Source organism: Lutjanus erythropterus, chromosome 3, assembly GCF_056507025.1.
Source record: "Lutjanus erythropterus isolate fLutEry1 chromosome 3, fLutEry1.hap2, whole genome shotgun sequence".
In the NCBI taxonomy this organism is placed as follows: Eukaryota; Metazoa; Chordata; class Actinopteri; order Lutjaniformes; family Lutjanidae; genus Lutjanus; species Lutjanus erythropterus.
In genome coordinates this window covers 45,888,494-45,915,308 of record NC_139319.1, presented here as the reverse complement: position 1 = coordinate 45,915,308, position 26,815 = coordinate 45,888,494, and the positions used below count along the sequence as shown (strand labels likewise).

At 39.4% G+C, this 26,815-nt stretch overlaps 1 protein-coding gene across 1 annotated transcript; it reads right to left on the bottom strand.

Annotated features, from left to right (window-relative positions):
* Window positions 1-441: 441 nt before the first annotated feature.
* Window positions 442-25,340, bottom strand: LOC146330910 (voltage-dependent calcium channel gamma-1 subunit-like). Its single transcript, XM_084710940.1, has 4 exons — window positions 24,719-25,340; window positions 10,918-10,992; window positions 2,396-2,542; window positions 442-1,157 (listed from the first exon to the last, which is right to left on the bottom strand). The coding sequence occupies exons 1-4, from the start codon at window positions 24,954-24,956 to the stop codon at window positions 925-927; spliced, it is 693 nt and encodes a 230-aa protein (XP_084567066.1). The 5' UTR covers window positions 24,957-25,340; the 3' UTR covers window positions 442-924.
* Between the last annotated feature and the right edge of the window lie 1,475 nt (window positions 25,341-26,815).

The following is a 26,815-nucleotide window of genomic DNA, read 5'->3' as shown; positions in this document are numbered from 1 at the left end:
ACATGAATACATCTTGTTATAACATGATTATTGTTGTTGTAACATCAAGTGTATCTGTTATAACACATCTATATCTTGTTATAAAACAATTATAGCCTGTTATAACAAATGTGTCTTCTTAAAACATGAAAGTAAGTTGTTATAACATGAACATATGTTGTTATAACATGATTATAGTTTTCATAACATTGAGATATTTGTTATAACATGAATATATCTTGTTGTAACACAATTATAGTTTGAATATCTCTTGTTATAATGCAAATATATCTGTTATAACATGATTATAGCTTGTTATAACTACTACATCTTGTTATAACTAATATATATCTTGTTATTATATGAGTATAGGTAGTTAGAACATGAATCTATCTTATTATAATGCAAAAAACCTCTTGTTATAGCAATTAATTTTTCATATTATAAGTTGATACTGATTCATTTTCCTTTTTTATCGAGGCAGCAGTATGCTTCCATATGTGTATAATGATGACGTTTGAGAAATAATTAATTTTTAATAAATCTTTTCAGCACATCACCGGTGCTAACTAATAATTGCAACTGGTATTTGGCTCAGGTTGTCTTTTACTCAGAAGTGTGATGGTTTATAGGCCTCAGGTCAGGTTTGAGTTCTGTTCTCCAACATATCTAAGGAGGTGTTGGAGAGGACTGCTATATTTTATACTCTGTGTAGGTGTACAGGATAAGGCAAACATTAAAAAACTCTGACAAAAGGACCATATTCACATTGCAGTAAAATTGTCGGGAGCTAAAATTTCCCATCATGGCTATGGTCCACCTACATTTCATCATGACCTTACCCCTTTGTGGCCGACTCTTGTTCTTGAAATGAATCTAACATCTGTACTCAAAACAAAAGACACAGTCATCTCTCATCCTGGATTCGTCTGTCTGTCGAGCTTTTCACTCCACCTGCTCCGGCTCGGCGTCCATGCAAGTCTCCCACGGATTCCTGGGCATCTGGGGCATGGAGAGGATCAGGAGGGCGAAGCCAGTGAGAAAGAGGAGGACAAAGCCGGAACAGGCGCAGGCGAAGGACCAGGCGTAGTAATACTCGATCCAGATTGTGTCCTCGCTCTCGATCATGCGTTTGACTGACTGTCGCATCACCTCCACTGAGATGAAGGCACAGAGACCTGAGGACAGACATGTGACGTGACCATGAAGGCAACACGAGGTGTTTGCTTTCCCTGCACTCTTGAAAAGACAGTTGCTACCTAGAACCACAAATACTTCTTCAGCCATAGGACAACCCTTTTTTTTGTTCCTGGAACCTTTTATACAATTGGGAAACCTTTAATAAACTTCTACCTAGAATCCACATTAGGGGTAGAACCATCTGTGAAAGGTTTCACCCAAAACTTTCACCCAAAAAGGTTCTACAGAGAATCCTTCAACACGTTTAGAAATAAGGGTTCAAAAAGGGGTTTCCCCAAGGGCTGATGTTCTATCTTCTTAGAAACCCTTTTTTGAAGAAAGGGTTTGTCAAAGGTTCTTTGTAAGACAAAGGTTCCATTGAGAAACTTCTTCACCCTAATAACCATTTTTAGACAAATGAGTTTGCCAAGGAAATCCTGCTGAACACTTAAGAACTCTTTTGTCAAGGGGTTCTAGGTAGAACCTCTAGTAGGGTTCTAGATAGTACCCTCGGAAAATGAAAAGGTTCTCTGTGTATTCCCAATAATACCCTTGAAATATAAAGAATGTTCTCAGTATAACCTCCCTGGTGTGTTCTGGATAATTCCCTGGAATATATGAAGGTTCTCTGTAGAATGTGTGTGTTCTTGGTAAAACCTTTGGACTCTACAGGGGAGGGTTCTGGGTGGAAACAGTACACCATAGAAGGGGTCTCTGTAGAACCTCTCTTAGGGGGTTGTGGGTGAAATCTTTCACAAATGGTTCTAGGTATAACGCTTTATGTAGGGGCGTCGGTAGTATTCTCTTCAAGGGTTCCAAGTCTAACCTTTATAAAAGGTTCTAACAGGAACTAACTTTGTCCAATGGGGAAAAGCTGAAGAACCCTTACGGTTCTAGTTAGCACCTTTATTTTTAAGACTGTATGGTGTAATGGCTCCACCCTAAACCCTTACTGGGGTAACCCCACAAAGGAGGCTCAAGAACCCTTTTATATTTTGCTACAGAGAACAGGGTACAGAGAACCCTTGATGAACCTTTGACCTTTGAGTTCTTTCAGCAATCCTTGGATGGAAAGGGTTCTTAATGGAAACCTAAGTCTTACAAAGAGCCCTTGATGAAAGCTTTCGTCAGTATAGGTTCTTCAAGATGCAAATGGTTCTGGGTGGAACCCTTGTTTCTACAAGCGTACTGTGAATGCTGCAGGGACACTGGAATGTTGCTGGTTAACGGAACCCACCTGCAAATGCGAAGAACATGCCAGCAGGTTTGAGGAGGTAGTCTCTTCCTTTGCCTTTGCCGGTACACGATCCGACCAAACACAGAGAGCCCAGGATCATGAAGGCCAGGCTGAAGATGGAGATGGCTGCAGCAGAGATGTTGTACTCTGGAAAGAAAAAGACAAGAGTGTCGACATGCGGCTCATGAACGACCTTTACTATTCAGTGGTATCAAAGACTTTAAACTTTGATTTTTTATTTTTTATGGTTATCTCAGTAAAGCTACAAACTACATTTCGTCAATGTTTGAACCCACCATTGCGCATAAATGTTCTTCACTGTAAAGTTTATTGGAAACAGCTTGGACACAAAAACTTTCATGTGCAGAGTAAATCATTTTGCGTTGAATAAAGTTAAGAATGTACATTATGGAAGTTGATTTCTTACTTTATAGTCTTACTTTGTCTTTGAATTTTGTAGAACCTATTAAAAACAGGTAGCTAGGGAGGGACTTGTTGCAATGATTGATTGGTGTTTACAGTAGCCAATAGCTGTGCGTTATGCACCCCTGCCACGCAGCTTCAGCGGCCCATGGATGTAACACGGGAGAGCGGTCATATTAGCTGACTCTTCCTGGATCTGGAGACTCCTAGTGAATGTGGCTGGACTGCAACTAAAACAGCCTCAGAGACCAAAGGAGTCCAGTTTGATGACAGGGAGAAGGCTATAGGGCTAACAGAGCTAAAATAAGTTAGCTCTGTTAGCCCCAGGGTTTTGGGAGCTCAACCAAACAGGAACACCACCATGGTACAACCTCTGTTTTCCAGAGCTGCAGCAATTACTTATCGATTATTAAATCAACAGTCAACTATTTTGATGGTCGTTAATCATTTTGAGTTATTTTTTGAGTAAAAAAATGTCTACATTCTCTGATTTCCGCTTCTCAAATGTGAATATTTTCTGGTTCCTTTCCTCCTCTGATGATAGTAAACTGAATATCCTTGGATTCTGGACATAAAAAGACATTTGAGGATGTCAACTTGGGCTTTTGAAAACTTAATCAACATTTTCCCCAATTTTCCCAAACCACTTAACAATAAGAAATTGATTAATCAAGAAAATGACCAACAGATTAATTGATGATGAAAAAAAAAATGTCAGCTGCAACTCTACTATATTCCCTGTCTGTTTTTGTCCTGGTGACCAGCTGACTTCACTGGGAGGCTGCTGAGCCTGTTCTGTCGCTTCATTAGGTTGTACTGTCAATGCAAATTTAGTAAGCCTCTGAGTGCAGGATCAACAGTTGTTTGAAAAACCAATATAAATATCTACAAAATGATTTTTTGTAATTGTTGGGCCAGACATATATGCTAGGTCAATTCTCCAGTCACTTTCCCCGACCATGGTGCTAGCTTAGAATTGGAGTCCCTGGGTGCTGCATAGTGACTGATCACTGTTCCTAATAATAGGATGGATTAATGCAGAGAACGAATCTGACTGTAAAGTTTACCTACCTTTACCTTTAATACATATTTGATAAAAACACGTAAACATAGATTTTGATTTCTTCGGTAAAGTTCATTGAACTTGAGAAAACATGTTCAATAAGCTTAAGATATTATGTTTAAGCAACAACTGTTCAGAAACACTGTGGAAAGGACTGACAAGTTTGATTTTCTTTGACATTTTCTCAATTTGAAGAGTGAGTTCTTCATTTCACACAAAGAAGTCACAGCTGCAGCTGTTCCAGTCGGAGCTACTTTGTTCCAGCTTTGGCCCAAAGACAACATGTGAAACTGTTTGTTAAGGTGAATTCAATACTAACCTTTATCATGATTCACAGCTTTTTTTCATTATTGTGGGGAAAAAAACAACACTTATCTACAAATTTATTAGAGACACACAAACTTAGCACAGAAAGTGTGTCAATTTCAAAAGCAATGAGTGTTTGTGTTGAGTGATAATGAAGTTGTCACGTTATTTTGAAAATCCTGAACATTTGTGTTTATTCTACATCAACATTTTGTATCTTGAGGTAGTTAGGTTTCACTTGAAGCACATCACATTTTCTACAATCAATAGGAAAACGCTGCTTTAACAAGCAGCATGAAAAACTGAAAAGCCACAAACTTTCATTTTGAACCAACATGGGATTGCTATATAACACATATTTTCGAAATCTGAGTTTAAATTTAAAGGCTTTAGTTGTTCCTTTGAATTGAGACAGCGTGTGGGTAGTTGGTGGTAACAGCCAATTTGTTATTTAACTGTATGAAACCAAAATTACCACACATTGATGCCACTTTTTAACCCTTTCTGGCGTTGTTTTGTCACATTCTAATTTGTTTCACATTTGAGCCAGTATGTTACCCAGCATCCTTCAGATGGAATAATTTCCTATTACTGTATGTTTTTGGAGATGTTCTTAACCGGTAATTAGTGTCCGATTAGGCTTAAAGGATAAGGCCAGCCTTATTCTACAAGTGTATTTTTTTTTTTATGTTCAATGAATCTCATGGGAAAAAAAATCCACAAATGCATTAGGTCATCTCTACACTGTCTGCTGCTGAAGACAAGAATAAATGGTGCCATTTCCATTTGTTCAGGACTATTGTCAGCAGCTGAACAAGACACAGTTGGTGCTTTGATAAATATTTGTATACAGTTTGTGGGATCAACTTAAAATAAACTACACTGGCCAGTGTTCATGGTAATGAAGAGACATGGCCATCAGTGCAACAGTGTGTCACACTGGTGTTGTTAGTAGTTGTTGAAAATAGGATTAAGTTCAAAGTCAAACCTGCACTCATTTATATTTTTAGCCACTTGGGGTTAGCACAAAAAACTGAACACAGCACTGACATATGATCAACTTTAAAAAGTTATTATGGCTAACATGTGAGTCACCTTATCGTCCCTCCGTTTTGGTCTCCACCAACTCTAACTTCATCTGTCTGCAGCTTGGTGCTGGGCAGGAAGTTCTGTGGGTTTTTTTTTTTTATCTTATTCTTAATACCATGAAAAATGGATGTAAGAACACATTAGTTCATCTTACACCTCAAGCTGTTTGGTTGCTGCTGAAGACAAGAATAACTATTGCCCTTTTTGGGACTATTTTCAGCAGTGGAATAATACATATTTGGTCCTTTGATAAGTATTTATATCTAATATGTGGGATCAACTCAAATTAAACTAAAGGCCATGTTCATGGAAATAAAGGAATATGTCAGTCATTGCAACTGTGTGTCTTACTTATGTGTTTTAGCAGTTTTTGAAAACAGGATTTAGTTCAAACACTGCATAAAACTTCATATTTTTAGCCACCTGGGAGCAGCACAACAAGCTAAACATAATATTTGCGTATTATCAATATGTACACAACCAGCAGACACAGAGCAACATCAGAATGTATTTAGAATTTATTTGTGGCCACCTGATTGATGTGGGTCAAATATTCATTTTCCCTCTGTTTTGGTCTCCACCAACCCACCCAGCAACCCTCTAACTTTGTCTGTCTGCAGTTTGATGTTGGGCTGATAGTTGTTTTTTTTTTCTATGAAATAACATGAAAAACAAGTCCATATTGTGTATCTCTACCCTGCCTGTTGCACTGTTTGTTTGCAGCTGAAAACATAACATAATATTGTACGTTCATTTAAAAAAATACATTATCTCCAAAAATCATGGAACATTTGGTGCTTTGGTGAGTTTTTACAGCAGCAGCACAGTGTATAGGGACTCACAGTAAACTACAGTGCCCGTGTTCATAGTAATAACAGAAGATGTCACTCTTTGTAAAGGTGTGTTCACTGATGAGGTTTTAATAGTTTTTGAAGAATAAGAGAGGAATAAGGTAATACTTGTTAGATCAACCCACTGTTGCTTTTATTCTTTTCATGGGACTCCTTTAATTCCCTTTGGCACAACAGTTCTCTTCAATATAAATACACTATATGAGTATAATTTGGTCCTTGTATTTATGGGTACAGGGTTTCTGTGTAATCGGAACAGCAGCTGGCTTGTTTTTCTGAGCAGAGAGGTGGATGGGATGTGGGGCCTTTGATCTGCCGCCTGTTCGCCAGTGAACCATGCCCAGAGGAGAGGCACTCCTTTGGGGGAAGAGAGCCTTCATCTCCTGCTGGCAGGGGAGGACGAACACCCTGTGTTCTCTGAGATACTGCGTGTCTGTGGAGCTCGTTGGCTGGCTCAGTCTGAAACGCCAAAGTTCCCCAACACTGAGAGCAAGGTAGACATCAAAAGATAGCAGTGTTTCCAGTTGGTACAGGGTGCACTTCACTGGACAGCTGAAGGGTTTCTCCATCCTCAGAAACATGAGATTGACATATAAAAAGTCCACTCTGTGATGTGTTTGAGTTTGAAGTCAGTACTGCAGAATATGTGTTGGTTTGTGTGTGATCTGTCACTCTGTCTGTGAGAAAGTATTTTTACTCTTCATGTATGTACATGAGTGTGCATACTTAATGTATATGTATTTTATATTTATGTATGCATATGTATAAGAGAGGGATTGTAACCAGGGTTAGGGAGTAACGGATTACATGTAATTGGGATTATGTAATCAGATTACAAAAAATAAGTAACTATAATGAGCCCAGATATGGATGGTGTACAAAGAATGAGTCCGCTGAGTCACATATAAAACTTCCTTTCCCCCCCTCTCTTTCTGAGAGACTATGGTGAAGCTTTGTAACGTCGTGGTTTGTTTTATTTACTTTTTTCTCCTATATGAATTACTGTAAAATTTTCATTTTAATAGGGTGGTGCCTTGTAATCTCATATGGGATGGGACAGATGTTTGGAATGACACAGTAAAACTAAATAACTAACTAACTAACTAACTAACTAACTAACTAACTAACTAACTAACTAACTATAGTGGACAAGGATTACTTGGTTACATGTTGGATTCCATCTTTAAAATATGGTAATTTTGAAATGATGAAACTTTTATTGTGAAATACAATCTAGTAACTCATAAAAAGCATGTCTGAGGGGGTCCTTGGACAAGTGCTCCACAAAAAAGAACTCGATGCAAAGATGCATTTGCATTTAATAGTTCTGACCTGTTTAAGAAGAAAAAAAGTCAGTCTTTTGAGACTGAATCCAGTTTTTAATATAAGGTGCAATAGTTACATTTACTCTGTTACATGTGCTCAAGTAACTTTTTGAGTAATCTGTATCTGTCAGACTAGTTCTGATGCATCATATTTTGCTCTTACTTAAGTAGCTTTTTAGTACAAACTTTTATGTATTTATTTATTATTTTATACGTTCATGATCCCAGTGGTGGACAGGTGGGGCAGGGGCAGAAAGAATAAAGGGCACCAGCATGCAGAAAGTCATGATGCATTTCTGGTGAAACAGTTCCAATTCCTGGTTTAGGTTAAAATGTAATTTTATTACGATACTGCTGCACCTTCATAATAATAATAATAAAAAAACATACAGGAAACTATGGCATTTAAAGGCAAGTGAAGGCCAAATCATTTTCTAGTCTGTAGGGCACTTTTGCTGTGTTTTTTGAACCCCAGTCATTTACCTAGTCATGCTCATGTGGAGCCTGATGAAGGGAAACAGAACAGAGACCAAATTTTGTACAGGAAAAAAAAAAAAGACAAAGTAGGCTGCTTATATTTCATGGGAACATGCTGAAATGTTTCAACACTAGATGGTCCTCTTCAGGTCAAGGTGAAGAAGTGAACACATCTTTATTTGATTAATGAAGAAATGTCACATCATTATCTCCTAATGAGCCTACATAAGTCATCTGATATGAGACTTTTTCAGAAAGATAAGACACAGCTTTGGTCACATCTGTTTGTTCTATTATGCACAGTAAAAGACTGCTATTGCTATTGCAAGTGATTATTATTCTGACTTTTTTTGCTTCTACTTGAGAACCTGTTTTTGCACGTACACCCTGCGTGCTATTATTGGTTGGGGTCTACACACCTAGTGCACAAACGTTCACACCGAGAAGTGTCCTGAACCACCGTCTCACTCCCAACTCGTCAAATACCAACACTTTGTCACCACCCCTCAGTGACCTCCACAGACTCGCACGGTACCCGCATTTCAAGTGACCTCGATGTGAATCCATTCGTGACAGTCGCCATGAGACGCCCTGGGCTGTCAGTGTAGCATAAAGAGGGAAAAGTTCATGTCTGGAGGAGGTGGGAAGGATGGATGGATGACTCAAACATACAAAGGACTTCCACCCAGGAGTGTGTAACATAATGTACTTATTTTAACCCCACAAACGTCTTTATCCTAAACGTACCCTGGAAGTTTTTGTGCCTGAACCTAACCAAACTGTGACAGTTTTTTCAGCATTAATCATTTGTTTTGTGTCAGTGCCTCACACTGAAGTGAAAGGCTCCATTTAGTGGCTGAGGAGCCGTGATAAAACATCATTCTGCAATGAGTTCTGATGAGAACAGGTTGTCTGAACACGCACACACAGGTGAAACTGTATATCTGGCCACAGTATGTGTTGTGAGCTGTCTTGTGTAATGTTCTCTGAAGAAGATTATGGTCCTCTAAAAAAAAGATGGTAAAATAACATTTATGTAGACATTTTGTACAGTTTACTTATTGCAAAGGATGAAGAACCTCCAAAAGCCCTGATCCAGTCCCACAGCGTTCCTGATTATTATCAACTTGCCTGATATTCATTACACTTGATTTACTTTTTTTCTATCGAACTCCCTATGGCATATAGGAGTCTGACTGTATGGATGGATGTGCCCATGGTGACATACATCTACTATGCTCATTCAACTGTATACACCATTATGGTATAGCCAAATGGCTCAGTCAAGAGTGAATAACACTACATGGAACTTCAGATCAGGGCTGCGATCATTCCAGCAAACTTGCAGCGTGTCTCTCTGGGGCTGGCCATCAGCACCGTGAAGCTGCATGTGTGGGGGAGGGGTACCCATCCCATGAATGCTTGCATTAGTGTCTCTGAGTTTAGGGTGTGTGTGTGTGTGTGTGTGTGTGTGTGTGTAGAGGGGGTGCGTACGACTTCATGAGCAAGACTATTCATGTTTACACCCCAATAATTGAGTCTGACAGTGCTCCACATGTGCTCGGGCCCCCTAATGCACATTACATGGGAGGGCTGTCATACAACATGCGCTGGCTGGGCTCAGCACGGTCGCAGCTGTAACAGGGTCACTGGAGAGGGGATGGAAGGAATGGAAGATGGAGGGAACGGGGGCTGGAACAAACACACTCATATATGAAATGTTAAGTGTTCTGTATGTACAGTGCATGTGTTGCAGTGAAGCATGGTCAGGCTTGTGTCAGCGCACGCTGGGAAGTCTGGGACTTAGTGAGTGAACTATGACCCCCCAGCTGGCCAACATCATATGGGAAACAAGCTACAACAACAACAACAACAACAACAACAAAAACATTTCCAGAAAGTAGTCGTATGTGCATCAAAATCTTCTAATATCATTTATGACAAGAATGTCTAAGCCGATTAGGCATGACATAAACATATAAATACAGCAGTCAGTTGTTTACATCAAGTAATCTTTGCTTAACAACATAGTGAAAAAAAGTTAAACTGCAGCCATTTTCTTTTTCTTTTTGAAAGTTTACTTCCTACAGGCTGACATTACCTTGTGGTAACCGATCTGCTGCTGCTGTGTGCACACCGAAATCATGAAAGTAATTTTCCCTCAATGAAAAACATCGTCTCCTTGACGCTTGTGATAACAAATAGGTTAGATAAGACACATTTTATACAATACACTGTTTTCAGAATCATCACAGTATCACAAAACATAAAAAAATACTGTCTAATACACCAACTATTATTTTTACTTTTTGTTTACTTTCATAGATAATTTGAAAGTGCAGCTTGTTACTTCTTATTAGTGTACTGTTGGGTGTGTGGTATGTATGTATGTATGTATGTATGTATGTGGTATGTTTGTGTTCAATTTTAAATAAACATATTTCTAGTTTTTGTCTAATATGATACAAAATATGAGCTGTTATAAAGTGCAATCTATATCTGTAAGAGGTTTCCACTGTATATCACATCACACTGGCATTGCATTGTGACATATGGGCTCTGTTTTTGCAAAGAGTTGTTGTGGGACATGAAGTGTTGCCAGTTATGACCTGTGAAGCACACTGAGTTTAGTCAGTTGGATAAAGGGTTGGGAAAGAATTGAAGAAAATCCATTTGCCTTTTACTCAGGACTTCTTTGTGTCCTGTGGAGGGTTTTGTCACAGGCAGTCGGTCGAATACACCTGCTGTGATATTGATGGCCGTGCTGCAGTCCAAACTGAAACATGAATGAAAACCTGAACCCGTGGAGAACAGAGCAGCAGCAGCGGCAGCAGCTGAGGTCAGCTGGGAAACTGTCAGGCAGCCAGTTTGATGTTTAACTTCACACAGACTGGGATGTTCTTATGTTCCAAGGGACATGTTTGGGAAATTATTTCATAAATAAATCTCTCTTTTATGTATTTGCAGGCAGGATGAACAGAAACTTACCTTTTTGTGTTCTGTATTCAAATATCTCAGCATCCTGCCCTGGGGTGAAGTGTCTGAAGTATGTGCAGTTTTCCTCTGTAAAAAGAAAAAAAAAAAAGAACATTTTTTTAAGAACTAAACTTGTATTTTTCAGCCACTTGGGGGCAGCACATGAAGCTGTAAACACAACATTATTATATTATCACCTTATAAAGCTGTTATCACTAATCTGTTGGCAAGCAGCTGCCTATTTACACATCCAGCAATCACTGAACAACATTAGCATTTACTTTTGTTATCGTTTTGGCTTCCATCCACTCCTATATGCTACATTACTACACTGACCAGCTAGCCGCTAACTTTGTCTGTTGGGCATACAGAGACCACCACGTGACCTAACTTCAAATATAAGCTGTAGTCAATGGCGAGAGGCAAATTATTTTCTGATCTTGTTTGAACTGTACTATGAATTACACATATGATGCCAGTTTCAAAGATAATTTGACAAGTAAAGTATGCTTGTCATAAAACTGTTAAAATATCAGACTATGAAGACACATAACAAGAAAGAAATCTGAACACAGCCTGTGATTGGTTGACAAGTCAAAAGCACAGCCTCTGATGGGTCAACTCAACCTAACAAGATGCTAACAACAACAAACGCTGTTTTCAAAACTGAAAATTAACTACAGAAGACATTTAGTGTTTGATTTATCCTTATGTAGGTATTTTTCCATGCCCCCGCAAAAAGATGCTGCACTTCAAGGCTGGATAACAAGGCTTATTACACCAGAGCTGACATTGTAAAGATTCAATGTTAGCGTTAACATAAGCTTAAAGTTAGCCTTTCCTGCTCACATTACTTCACTTTTCCAGCAGTTGGGAAATAACAGACAAGACTTTTCTTGGTCTTGAGAAGCTGCAGCGTTTATTAACTAACACACTGTAACCTGAACTGTACATTTACTGCCAGGTTGACACATTTCTGCTCCACTATGGGCATCACTCTCAGTCTGTTACACACTGCAAGCACATTACACATTGCTACTGTCCTTAAAGGAGCTAGCTACACTACACTTATGACAATATGTTTCAAAAACATCCAATAATACATAATTATTAAGGCAGTCACAGTAAACTGTCATTGCATAGGAATATGCTGCTTTGTCAGTGCAGTATGAAAAAAATGTATACCTTTTTAGGTAAAATCAACTTTCTGCTATAAACTGGGTTAATTAGAATAGTGAGACGGATTGAAACTATGATGTTGCATCTGTAAAACCAAAACAATGAGCTGAAAGATGCTAAAACTGTCTGTAAAGCTGAGAAGAACTGCAGAATTGTGGGACTGTGGGTTCATCATTACAAGGTTTTCACATTACACAAAGTCATTTGATCTGACATTATGAATTCACAACTCAATAATGATTTAATAATTACAACTACCCTGAAATTTCATGTCATTAAATTTAAATGTCTTTGTATGCAAATGCATGCTCTATGCATAAAATATGTGGGAAACCATCAAGAGAGGGTCATGCGTGTCAGAACAGACATGACTATAATAGTTCATTAGTGCATGCCTTTAACTGCTTTCAACTCTGATGATCAGTGCTGTGTGGAAGATTATGCTCTGTGTTCTTTAGTTTAATTTAATTTCGTCCAATTTTTAGTTGTTTGAAAGTTGTTTCACTTTGTGCTTTTGTAGTAAATTCAAAACAATCTGTATTTTAGAATACATTTTGATCTCACAAAAAAAAAATCTTAAGTCATGCTTGGTGCCATGTCTGCTTTCTTTGCTCAACCACTGAACCTTTTCACACTTCTGTTCAAGCTTTGCCCCACATACTGTAGCACCACTGGCTGTACTCCATCTGTTGTCATACAGCGTGTGAATATGATACAGCGTTTCTATTGAACACTTCACACTCTGTCAGATCTGTTTGACTAAAGCATCTCACATATTGACACCACCAGGATGGTATTACCACTAAAACGCTTGTGTGACGCTGTCCAGACCCTGGTCTGCTTTGCGTGATCTGACTGTCAAAGTAAAAAAAGGCTACAGCATTCATTCATTCACATTCAGTTTCGCTTGAGCAGACGAGGCGTTAAACCTCTGGGATTTGCACAAATGAAGCCAGGATGTTTTATGTGATCACAGGGTGGATTGGTACAGTAAATATTCTTTGACGATACTATCCCAAATGGACTTAAAAAAAACAACAACTTTACAATCCAGTTCAGAAACAGGTTTGGTTTCATGTCAAATCTTGATTACATTTGACTCATCTCACCTCATAGCCTTCCTGTGTAAGTTTAAAAAGTGAATACAAAGTTAAGAGTGGGTTGTACCAACATTATTTTACAATTTTACATGAGATTACATCTAATCAGAGTTAAAAACTAATCTCAGTTAAGTAAATCCAAGTGTAGTTAAATTAAGTAGAGTTTAATCAATAAATTTGAGTGCTGCTGGGACCTAGTAAGTATAAAAGAAAAAGAAAGTTCATCTGTTTGCTTTGCAAACTAAATGTTAACAGAACATTACATTGTCTGCTAGTTAGTTAAAAATGTTAAATTTTGCACTGTTTGCTAGCTAGCTAAAAAGTTAATTAAACATTACATTGTTTGTTGGCTAGGTAGCTAAAATTTTCACAAAATGTCACATTGTCTATTAGCTAAGTAAATGGTTAAAACCAACTGCAAACAACTGCATTGTTTGCTGGAAGATTAACAAAACGTTGCCTTGTTTTCTAGCTAGCTAGAAGTTTGACTAAATATACTGTTGTTTGCTTGCTAGCTAAAAAGTTAGTTATAGTTAGTAGTTAGCCTATTCATGACGACTCAGCAGAGAAGCTCTAATTTTTCCTCCTTTGAGAAAAACTCTAAATTTGATTCAGTTTGTGCATCAATTTTCTTCAAGAAACTTGATTATCTATCTCAATCCATCTAAAATAGGCAGCTGTTTTAAAAGTTAAATCTCCTCAAGTATAAGTTAATACTGGATTACATTTTAAATTGAAGTTTTGGTGCAACAAAAGTAAATTCAATTTAGGTTTAGAGCAAAAACTAAACAGAGATTTAAAGAGAAGTTTAAATTTAACCTTTTCTGTATTTTAAGACAGTTTAAAAGTTGGAGCAGTGTAATTTAAAGTTAAACCAGGATTTAATTAGGCTTAGGAATGAATCTTTGTTGATGCAACCCAGCTGGAGAGTGTTGTTGTTGATCAAGTGCAGACAGGGTGGAGTAGAACATCTCAGGCTACACTTCATGTAACATGTGTCTCTAAGAGCAGAATGTCACGCCTGTCACACACACGCAAAGACAGTGAGACCGTTTATGTATGTAACACCAGGCAACTGTGTCCCTTAATCTCATGCAAAGTAAAGTGCACATCAACGATCTCGGTTATGCGATCTGAGTTCTCCACACACTCATGTTCCTAATCCCCTTTTCCATACAGTCTCACCATGGGACATCAGCAAGATGCTTTCATGTGACAGTATGTTGTGCTGCTTGCTATCATATCACGGGTGGAGCCTGATGACCCGTGCTGGGATGGTAGACAATTTTCCTGTGTGCCCTGTTCCTGTGAAACCTAGAAAATGAGCTAAAAGGGATGTCAGATAGCACTAAAAGGAAATAACATCTGTAATTTGATATGATGATACAAACAATATCTCTGAATAATATTTTTTTCTGAGTCAACATTGCAATGTTTACAAAAATGCCCCTTTTAATTACCTGCTTTTAATGCTGTGTGGCCCACACAAAAAAGATGTTTTTATGAATGAGGACAGGGACCGGCCTTAAAAAAATAAAATACAAAAAAAAAAAAAAATCAGAGGTTGTTACTAAGCAACAAGCTGCACTGTTTTCACTATAGAAAGCACATGAGGCTTTTCAGCTAGTTGTATTTCTGAGCCAAACCTTGCATTCAATCAGGAGGCTGAAAACTATCTTTGAACTTTCCCCTAAATTGTGAATATTCATGTTTTTAAGGAAACATCCACCCTACAGTCTGCCTTATCCCTTTGCTGTAACACCAGACAGCTCTGTCAATAGAAGGAAACAAGGTTTCCTCTCTGGGTGAGAGAAGATTTCTTTTAAAGTGTAAGAGCTGCACTACCACTGGCTCTTCATTCACTAAAAGTGCATATCTGGTTTGTTATGTATGTTCAAGTGGAGCCACTCAGCATTTATTAGGCCTCGGAGTGGATGCTTTGAGCTCATTATCTGTATCAAGCAGCTTTATTCCCACATATGACTTTGCGTGTGTGGCCTAATTACACCTTTTTGTACCATCTTTAGAGTGCAAACTTCAACAAAATATATGAGCCCAAGCTGATGGTCATAAATTAATCTGTATTCATCTTTGGGAGCGCGCTTCGAGCAGCAGACACACACTGCTGCGCCACTTGTTGATCCTCGTCTTGCGAGGCCCTGCTGACAGGCTCTGTGAAGCCTCTCTTCTTCCTAATAGGGCAATCCATCATCTTTCTAAAGATGAGGTGAGGACTAGATTAGCAGGATCTCTGCACATTGTCACGTCACAGCAGCACATTTTATCGTGTTGATGTCTTGCAGCGGGGGCTAATATTGGCCCAGACCTCTAAGCCTGTGTTTTGTTTTGTCTGCTCTTTTTAGGCGGTGTAACCTTCCACGTTCATAGGCTTATCGTCTAACACAAGTGATCACAAACTTCAATTATGTTAATACAGGGTCAACACATGTGTACATGCAACCAAAATTACATTCACTGTAGGTGCAGTAGTGACTTACTATGAAGCCGTACAATACCATACAGTACAACACCATACAATATGATACGATACAATACTATACCACATGATAGTGCAATACGATGCTGTATATATCAATATGATATGATACTACACAACACCGTACAATACCATACTATACAAATACAATAGGATACCATACAATACAATACCATACATACATACAATACCTTGTAATATGATACTGTACAATAAGATTCTTTGCAATATGATACGATACCATTCCATACCAAAATATACTGTATCACAGGTCTACATTTTCTTGGTAAGTAGGTGGTAATTAGGAAGTAACTTATTTAGACCTTCTTTGAAATTACCCAGAAAACATTTATCCCAAATTTTATGGTAAGTAAATGATAATTAGTAAGTAACATGTTAGAAATTTCGGTGAAATTACCACAGATTTTCCAGGAATCAGAGCAGTAGTGATACCATTTACTTAACACAGAAACCTAATTGATTTGAAATATTCACATCAGGGCAGCAGGGGATGAATTGTAACTGCTCATCAAAAGTTAGACTGAAACTAGTCGGAAATTGGGCCAGCATTATCATCAGAAGTTAAGCAGAAACTAACTGGAAATTAAGCTGCCATAGTCAGCAGATGTTAGACATAAACTTGATGAAAATTAAACTGGAACAATTTACTTTAATTTAGTGTCCTGCTCAGCAGAAGTTAGGCAGAAAATAGCTGAAAGTTAAGCTGGCATGGCCGGTAGAAATTGAACTGAATGTAGAAAGCTGTAACAATTCATTAACACGCCTGTTGCGCAAGTAACATGTAAGGTAAACAGTTATTCATCCCCTGACATGGACATTAGATATAAATGAAGTCTCCGTGTTAAGTATCACAGCTGATCGGATCTCTAGAAAATATCTGGAAAGTTTTGGTTCAATGTTCAGGTAATTTGCGTGTAATTTAATAGAAATTTCAAATAAATTACTATCTATTTAGCATTGAATTTGGGGTAAATGTGCAAGTAATTTCAGGGTAATTTCATAGAAGTTACTCGCTAATTACTACCTATTTACCATGAGACTGAAACCTGGAAAATGAAGTATTAACATACGGTGCAATACCATATAATACCATACAATAACATAATGTATGATGCCATATATATGACACAAATTACTTTTACTATTCATCCAGAGGAGAAAGTGCCACCATACATAGAGGCACTGCAATAAATAGTGTAAACATAAATGAAACTATACTAGTATAGGTTAGTGGTTGTATGTTACATCAACATCAACATATTTAACAACACTACATAGGCTTTTAGGATTAAATGCTAAACTTTTTGATGTGCAAGATGTACTAATACATATATAGATTTCTGATTACTCTATATTTTACCATTGATACCTGCCAGGCTGTGAATTTGAGAACTCACACTCTAAATAAGGAAACTAGGACTTTGATTCAGCTTTAAACACACAGATGCATATGGACACGTATCTATATGTATGTTAAAGACATTCTGATATACGATGCCTATGCCTGGGTCGGTACGTCATTCGAGTGTCTATAAAGGCAAAATACCAGTGGTTCCTTTTGCTTTTTGGACTATGGAAACCTTCTCCAGGGAGTGTTAAGTAATTTGAGTGGCTGTGTGGGCTACACAGAGATGTGAAGCTGCACGAATGTCTCGTGGGAGCGGCAGTTTGGTGGGACAGCCGGCCTTAGAGCTATGCCTGACTCTTCCAGGCGGCCCCGTCACTCAGAGGAACGCTGGACTTGGCGTGAACAGTTGACCCTGGCAGCTTTCACCCAAGACAGCTGAGTATTTACGTGGCTTATATTTATATCCACAACAACTGCTTGCTGAGCAGTCTGCACAATATTATTTTAAAAATCACACCTTTTCCTATTCGGGAACCACAGTCAATACATTATAATAATTATCTGTCTTTGCATACTATCAATAAAGAACAAAAAAGTGTTTTCAATTCCTTTAAATGGACATTTCAACCCAAAATCAAAAATATGTATTTCTGCCTCTTCTTGAATATAACAGAACTAGATAGCACTAGTCTGCAACTCATGCCCAAAAAATCTAGATGGATAAATAGCACTATAGGCCAGGGGAAAAATAAGTATTTTTGATTGGAGGCGAACTGGCCCTTTAATTAAACAGGGAGGGCAACATGGAGGAACTTAGAATGTTGCTTATTTACAGCTCACAGCAGCTCGGACAGACAGTATAAAAAAGACCCTGACGTGAAAAGAAAGCAGGACAACTCAGACTAGAGTGCAGCAGAGAAAACTAAAATAGCCCTCAGGTAAAATTTGTCCTGCATGAAACTTACATTCTCTGAGCTGCAGCAACATTTAATGTATGTCTGTATTATACACATGAAGATCCTCTGAGATCATCCCACAATCTGTGCTTTGTCAGCAGTGACATTAACAACAGCTCAGCTCATATTTTCCAGATGAGTGTCTCACCTCACACATGGTTTCAGCCCTGCTTTGGATCAGAGGCTGACACCTCGATGAAAACGTGTGGCTACGATAAACAATATTGTTCCTCTCCAAATACAGCTACTGAGCCGGGAGAAACCCCTGGAGACTGATGGAACAGATTGGCTTACTTCCCACATAAAGGCTGCCAAGGTGGACACCACAAATAATATAATGTAATTAGGGATGCACGGTATTGGAATGTCGCAGATATCCAATATTTTCCATCTTTTTTTGATTGATAACTGATGATGATTTTCCCACCTGATTAAAGTCACTCATGCAGTTGAATTAATGTTGCTATATTTACTCTTTTATGCAGACATAAAATGCAATGCTTTTCAAAATGTTGCATTGAGCTGCACCTCGCTGTTACAGCCGATTCACACTACCTGCATGTACCTGTGCGTGACAGCTACCTTGCTGAACTGCTGCAGCTCACACGCCTGTGGTTTCCACATAGTATTGCTGCTGCAGTGCTGCTTCTCAGCCCTATCTTTTTCCATTGAGTTTGCAGAAGAGTTTTGAAGAGAAATAGAGGCAGCCAGAAAGCTGTGACACTTGCCCTTCCTTTTAGAGCAAGAGAAGGGAGGAGGGAGGGAGAGAGAAAGAGAAAAGAAAAAGAAAGTGCACTGCCCTGCGCTTGATTTTTTCATGCCTGCCACATATTGTACACATATAGACACTGAAACTGCCATCACATCATTTCTGTGGTGTGTTTTTGTGAAGAACTGTACATGTTACATAAACTCTCTTTCTAGATCAGTGTTTCTGAATCCTGGTGCTCAGGGGTCAGGGCCCTGCATGTTTTAGATGTTTCCCCACTCCAACACGGCTGATTCAAACGAACAGGCTTTCAAGCTTCTGCAGAGGCTTGATGATAGGGTGATCATTTGAATCAGGTGTGTTGGAACAGGGAAACATTTAAAACACGTGGGGCAGTGTGCCCCAAGGACCAGGACTGGGAAACGCTGCTCTGGATTGAGCAGGGGGATTGTTGCAACGTGGACCTTTTCTATTGTAACACTGAGGTCACCGGTACACTGCTGCTAACTGTTCTGTTCTACTATCTGCTTTAGCTTGTTAGGTCAGTTACCGATCCTTTTAGATTGGGACACAGCCTCAGAGACCCACGGAGGCCAGTTTGATTACAATAATGTCACTGGGGTGAAGTATCAGTATGAAGACTCTGAAGACAAGGAAGACAGGGTGGGTTCAGGCGAGGAAATGAGGTGGGAAAAGAAGTGGAGTGACTTTGCAGCAAATTAATTTGTATGTTGCATCATCCTTTATGTTGATAAGTCTGAGCATTTGTTTTTGTGAAGTTGGAAGTTATTTATTCCTATCTTTTAAACAACACTCGTGTGAGATTATACTGTGTTGACATCCACTAAATGTTCAGTCTCTCTGCTGGATGTTATGACACAGTTAGAGTCATAACTGCTTTTACCCTTAACAAGCGGCTTGCATCATGCCCCTAAAATATATATTTAAATAATTAAATTAACGTCACTAAAGTGCAATGACTGGTCGGCTATTGATTTGAACAAAAACAACAACTACTGGGCAACTAGGAAAATCTTTCGTTGCGGGCAGCCCCAGTAAAAACATGTCAGTGCAACATGGAAAAGGACCCATACAGATATAAACAGCTCATTCCAAGGTAACAGGTGATTATAAACTGATGACAGCATATTTTTAGTCCATTTCTGGCACGTTCTGCCAATAAACCCCCATAAATCCTACAAACCTGACCTTTAAGAAGGGCAGTTCAATCTGTAGCGTTAAAGTAACGTGATTTGGCTCCTCCTCCTAGGAGTGATGCTGAATAATCACTGCAAATAGCAACTGTTTTGAACAGGTTAAAAAAAATTCATTTTAAAACCTTTATATTTATATGGAGCCAATCATGCATCCCTAAATATAATATAATATATTCCATCAATTGTCTGTAACTGCTTATCCTGATGGGTCATGGTGGTGCTGGAGCCTATCCCAGCTGACATTGGGAGAGAGTTCACCCCGGACAAGTCACCAGTTCATCACAGGGCTGACACATAGAGACAGACAACCACTCACACTCACATTCACACCTACAGGCAATTTAGAGTCAACAATTAACCTATTATGCTGCATGTCTTTGGACTGTGGGAGGAAGCTGTAGTACTCAGAGAGAACCCACACAGACATGAGGAGAACATGCAAAGTCGGAACAGAAACCCACAATTTCCACCAGGCATGGGTGCATCGGGTTATGGCCACGCCACACCAGCCAGAGCGATCTGCGGCCGTTCAAGACAATGCTTGTGATTCCGCTTCTGCTCCGCTTCAAATATGCGCCGAGTCTATTTTTGATGGATGCCACATCAAGTAGCACAGAGCGGATCAAACGGGCAGGAAGTCAGACACAGAAAAGGCAGGGAGAATCCGGTTCATTTTCAAAATAAAAGACCCCGTGCAGACTCACGATCATAAAGACAGACAGAAAAGAAACCATTGAACCATGTAGCCTGCTTATCCATGGCAGAAGCACAAAGAGCAAGAAAAGAGGACCTAATCAACAAAATCTGAGCAACTAAACATAATTAGGCAGACAAAACTCTCTGTTGCTGAAACGCTGCTGGTGGGGCTTGCAGCTGTGCGGAGGATGGATCAGAACCGTGGGGCAGATGTGCTGTGCTTGGTCGAATCAACCGGAAAGGTCTTGCCCCTGCCGCAATCTCCCCAGCACCCCCAGCCAGCTGGGGGGTTTGATCTCAGAACCTTTTTGCTTTGAGGCAACAGTGCTAACCACTGTACCATCGTGCCGCTAACGAAACTAAAACTTGCAGATAAAAGCTCTACAAGCATTTGCCACTTATCTTTACAATCTGATGAATTCCCTGCATGTCTGGGTGGGCCGAGCTGATTTAATATATTCAGCACATGCCTGCCATGCCTGCACCAATGAACCACCCTCAGGCATCTCATCTGCTCTTGGAACGGCCCTGTAGTGCAGCCGGAGTCTGGGATTCCCAAAACTCTAACAGCCACCATCAGTCGGGACATATTTCGAGAGTTTATTTCAGCTTTGTGACCTGGACAAATTTGGTGGGAAGTTCCAAGCTAATTATTTACAGACAGTGACACGCGGGGTCAGATTATATCCAGCAGTCAGATAATGGTTTCTCAGATAACAGTCAGCAGCGTTGCTGCTGCTTGACAGATGAGTGACTTTCACCACAATTCAACTGAGACGTGAGTCACTGCCATTCAGCGACTGCTCAGCACTGTTTGTATCCATTTTATTCTATTACAGTGTGTTTTTTATTCAAGCAGCTGTAAGAGCATCTGTTGACATAGACAGTCTATTTTGAGACATTCCTTGCAAGGTGAGTTCTTGTGAGGACATCTGGTATACATGACCTATTAGCTGACCACATTATCTCAGCATCATTAAGGATAGTAGTGAAGGAGGACGGCCATTTAGATTCTTAAGTACATGTATTAATATCACAGTGTAAACATACATCCATTATGAGTACAATTCTTCCTCTCCAAAGAACTGTTATCATCAGCAAAACATTAACAGTAACAGAGTATTTTATTATACAGTATGCTACATTAAATGTGGTTGACAGAGAACATTAAAGTTGGGCTAGGCAGTTTATTTTTGGCATTATTAGGCTAAAGTTCCATAATAGCCTTTAAGCATAAATGTAATTCAAGTGGTCTGAGAGAAAACTAGACTTCCCCTCCTCCTCTTGGCTCTGTTTTCAGGCTTTACAATCTAGCCCATGATATCAGACTCTGGTAGTCACAGGTCGGTAAGATAATTGACTGTTGAGTCTCATTCCCAAAGCGTCTGTAATTTGATGACCTGGGAAACTCCAGAATCACTTACTGCACCTTTAACTTAATTACTTTATGTCCTATTGGGTAGATAAGACAACAACAACGCACCATATTGCATAAACTGCTGATATATATTTAAAAAAAAATTGTATTAGAAAATAGCAAAGTAACAAGAGAATATTACCATCAAGTACTTTAAATGTACAACAGGCCTGAAGTTGAATAAAAAGAATAATGTTTCCTACTGAGATGTAGAGGAGCGGAGATGTAAAGAAGCGTAAAATGGAAGCGTAACGCTTCATTTTCTGGGTCCTGACACACATTTCCATGAAAGTGTTCTGTAAAAGGAGTTAGAGTATGTAAACTGGGGCACATTGTAAAGAAAATAGAGATAATATTCTGATCCAGAAACCATTTATTAATTGGCATTCATGAGGAGTCTGCTAGAATTTATTAAAAAGGTCTTTGAGAAAAACATATTTAACATATTTTTCAGCTGATCTGCTGTGCAGACTAAAAGCTTGTTACTAAATTTTACAATAATAATTAATCAGTATTAATTGAGAGTGTAGCAGTTGAACATTGTCTTCCTGTGATTTGTACCTCATCACCAAGCCCAAACGGAATCATATATGTTATTATTATTATTATTATTATTATTATTTAGTTAGTTTTTTTGTTTGTTTGTTTGTTTTTACAATTTTCAGCATTTATTGCAGATAAAAATCTACAAAATGTGTTTTTGTGTAATGTGATAAACAGTACAAATTTATTATAATAATTTAAAATAATAAAGATTGTTTCTGAGCAAAAAGTAAGCACATGCAATACTTCAGACCTCCCTAAAATTACCTCAGGCAGACAGAAAGATTTCTGTACAAACTGTAATTTAAGGTTTTGTTTCATCACTAACAGTTCAAAACAAAGTGCAGTGGAGCAGAGAGAGCAACAAATCTATTTTTGAAAACATTTACCACTAATCATTCATCTTACCACATCAACACATATACAGCATACAAACAAATACATTAATACTGGTAAGGTGCTTGACAACACTTTTACAGGGTCTCTTTATCTGTTCAAAATCTGCAGAAAACCTGTGGAGGTTTCTGCAGACTGTGTGTGGGCCTGCAGATTACAGTGTATTTCTGAATAAACCATACTGACATTTCAGTTTATTTCTTGAAAATTATTAGGAAACTATGGAACCTATAAAATTGTATTAAATACAGCATGTTCTTAGTTACTTTCCACCACTGACGAAAGGCTATTTTAAAGTGAATTCTCTGTGTCTGTGCGTGTTGTATGATACATCAGTTGTCTGCAGGTTCAGTGTTTGCTGGTTTTACTAATAAATTCATCTTTTAAAAGAAAGCAGGCACCAAACAGTCAAATCAGCTGCAGTCAGTTGGGACTCCATGTGTCATGCTTGGTAATCTCTGGTTGATGTCAAATATCTTCTGTGGTCTGCTTAAATCTTTACAGCTAACCGATAGCTCAGACATCCCCTGAAGGCCTTGTCACTGGGGCTGGTCTGCCTGGAGGCAGTTTCCAGCCTCGCCCTGGGGTTTCTTTCAAAGGAGGGGCAGCGGGGATCATCACCCAACCTCAGTGGCAGACTTGCAAACCACCACAAGATAGTCTGAACAACTAAAGAGTGTGTGCATGTGTTAGACTTAGCATTTCAACACCACTGCCAGCTGATAATAAAAAAAATAACTATTTTTTGCTGAAAATGTTTATAACATGATGGAAAGCTGTGGTCATGTCACTCAGAATAGGGCCTTGCTTCTGTTTCACAAGGAAGTTTCTAATGTCATATGACATGATCAGTGATCCTGCATCAGGACCTCTATTCTTAGAAGCTTCATACCTCAAAGCTCTGGTCAGGGTTGCCAGGTTTGTGTGACAAAACCAGCCCAGTGGCATATCAACACCAACCCAAAACCAGACCAATGGCCAATAAAACTGGCTCCGGCAGGCAGAAAGCATAGCCACATCGTATCTGTACGTATTTTTGTGAGCATTTGTGTGATATGCGCCAGATCCATATGCACACATGCTTATCTGGAATCAGTTTGGTAGGATTTGGGTATAAATAATTTATTTCATTTGTAACATGGATATGTATTTATGGATATTATTAATAGAATTTGCATGCAAAATAGGTTCATCCAACCAGTGGACAAAAAACTCAGTACCTTTAGGTATTGATTGAAATAACTCAGTACCAAGCAGTATAAAAACTTTTCCAGTCAAACGATACCTGCAGTCAATCCTTTTGGTGCCCAGATCTAGAGGAAAAAGTTATTTATGTTATGTTTTGATTGCAGCCAATCACTGAAAGCATTCTTCATAAAAAAGAACCTTTAAAAAAAAAGTAGCGAATGAAGTACTCCATTGGTATCGGTATCACTTAAAGGGTACCCGTATTGGTACTGGTATCATAAGTTTTTTAATGATACTCAACACCAGTGTCAACACTTTGAAAGTACCCCAGTTCTGCAAGAAAAACTGAGATCTGGCAACCCTGGCTCTGGGCTGGATTGCACAGAGGCACCTGACAGTCACAGATAAACAGTATTCGTATGGTGTAGGACCACGCCTTTGGTCTAAATGTGGCAGCAACAGAGACACAAAGTGAAATTCAGCTTTAATGTCATTTCATCTGCCGGTTATGGACTTTTTTTTTTTTTTGCTCAGATCTGCTCTTACCTCCAGGCAGGCTGATTGGTCCGCAGCCGTGTCCCGGCACGTAGTTTTCCGAGGTGATGTAGATGTGCTTCTTGCACAGCCTCCACAGGCCGAAGTGGGCCGCCTCGCAGGTCTCATTGAGTTTATCCACCTTCGGGCTGAGCACTGCCCAGTGGTCCGTTACCACTGCCGTGAACATGCAAGCCATCCCCACCAGCAGCACGAAGATGGCAATCTTTATCTTTGTGCGCTTGTGCATGTTTCCGGTTGATGAGATTTCTGTTCAGTGAATATTCTTCCCCTGATATAATAATAAAAGAAAATCTATGAAAGTGGATTATCTGCAATGTGGACACACTAGTCTGGCGTGTGTCCCAGGGGCTTCTTCCCTCAGTGACTGCAGCAAGCTCCCCACAAAGTCTCTTCTCCTTTTCTCTCTCCGCCTAAGACTAGCGTCTTCTCTCTGTGCCTCTGGTTCGAAGGGAAAGGGGCCAGACTGCTCTGTCCTAGTTTCAAGTCCCCTTTTCCCTACTCACTATGAGTCGCTGTGCAACTGAGGGGCTGCAAGTTTAGACCTACAGCTGTTGAGGTACATCAGGAAAGTTGATGACCAAACCAACTGCCTACCATGGTGGGCAATGGGTGTGGGAGCTGCCGCATGTGTTGGTAGGTGCTTGTGAGGGTGGCAGGGGTGGGGGGTGGAGCGGTCGGATGCTATAAATGTGACCGGTGAGTCAAGTTGTCAGGCTGTCTGCTTATCTGGTTACAGCACCGATGGATGGAGATGTGTAACGTGCCATAAGATATTGGACTCACACAAACAAACATGCACACGCAAACTTTCAAAATGGATGTTGCGGCATTGTGAGAATAGTTTTCCCCACTTCTAGTTTCCATCCATCTACAGCGGCAGTATTTTTACTGTCTGCCATACCACGAGACCGCCGTGGTGTAGATTCGTAACTGTAAACTATTTATAAAGAGTGAGTGGATGTGTTTATAAAGCGCAGCAGCACGGCTCCAACTGTCACACAACAGCAGAGTTTCCCTGATGGAACTACAGTAAAAGGACGTTGAAAATAAGTTAAGATGGGATCTTGATAAAGCCCATGGGGCAAGCAGGACCTAATGTGGGATGGAATTCCAGTTTAGGGGCAGCAGAGGACAATGCACTTTGGTTTTAAGGCATGAGTGAGGCATGGAGAGAATTTGTTGCGAGGACGACCTAAGTGACCTGGGAGCAGAACATGGAATTAGTCTGTCGGTGATGTATTGAGGGGTTAATCCATGTCAGGCTTTAAAAACGAATAGTAGGATCTTGAAATATATTCCGTATTTATCTGGTAGCCAGTGCGGGTGAGGACAGGAGTAATGTGTCGTCTTTTAGTCACAGTATTTTTCTGCAACATTCAATACCTGCCTAGCTTGTCTGCTTCGGTTTCAGCAGCTGCCCAGAGAGGGTGCTTGAACATCCTCCTGCTGTATTTCATAGAGCAGATAACATCTTGAATTGCCATGGCCACAGCAGATCACAGTGTTCACAGCTGAGAAACAAGCCCTTGCCATTTGATTCTCAGGCACTTACGCCACACCCTGACGCTCGCCAGAGATGCCTTCGACAGGTGAAAGTGTTTCTAACACCACATCATAAGAGCAGTGGACATGTCTCAGTATGATGTCCTCTCATCTATGATTTCACCAGCTGAAAGAAAAACAAACAAAAATTCACCAAATGACACAGTGGTCATAGAACAATATCACCAAAAGGTGTACTTACACAGACTTAAACTTTTCTTTTAATATTTTAAAATGTGCTCTGTATCAAGTGAATGTACAGTAAAAGTCTAAGAAAATATTTCTAATAAATATATTTATTACAAAACAGGACTGACAATAACTAGAAGGTGAAACAATGACAGAAAACACACTTGACATTATAAGAAACCTGAAAGGTGTGCTAATCCCTTTGATAACCCCCCTACTGTAAATCACAGTGGTGCGTCTCTGTTTATCTTTTTTAAGCCTTGGCCCACTTTCTCTGTCTCTTTATAAGATTTGTGACCCACTTCCCCCCCGGCGTGAGCACAGGCACCAGTGAAAGTCAAAAAGTTCTCACGG

Coding starts and splice junctions, on each gene's coding strand:
- LOC146330910 (XM_084710940.1), bottom strand. CDS start 24,956: ATGCACAAGCGCACAAAGATAAAGATTGCCATCTTCGTGCTGCTGGTG. Junction 10,993..24,718: donor ACCAATCAGCCTGCCTGGAG/GTAAGAGCAGAT, acceptor TTCTTTTTACAG/AGGAAAACTGCACATACTTC. Junction 2,543..10,917: donor TGAATACAGAACACAAAAAG/GTAAGTTTCTGT, acceptor TTTTCTTTCCAG/AGTACAACATCTCTGCTGCA.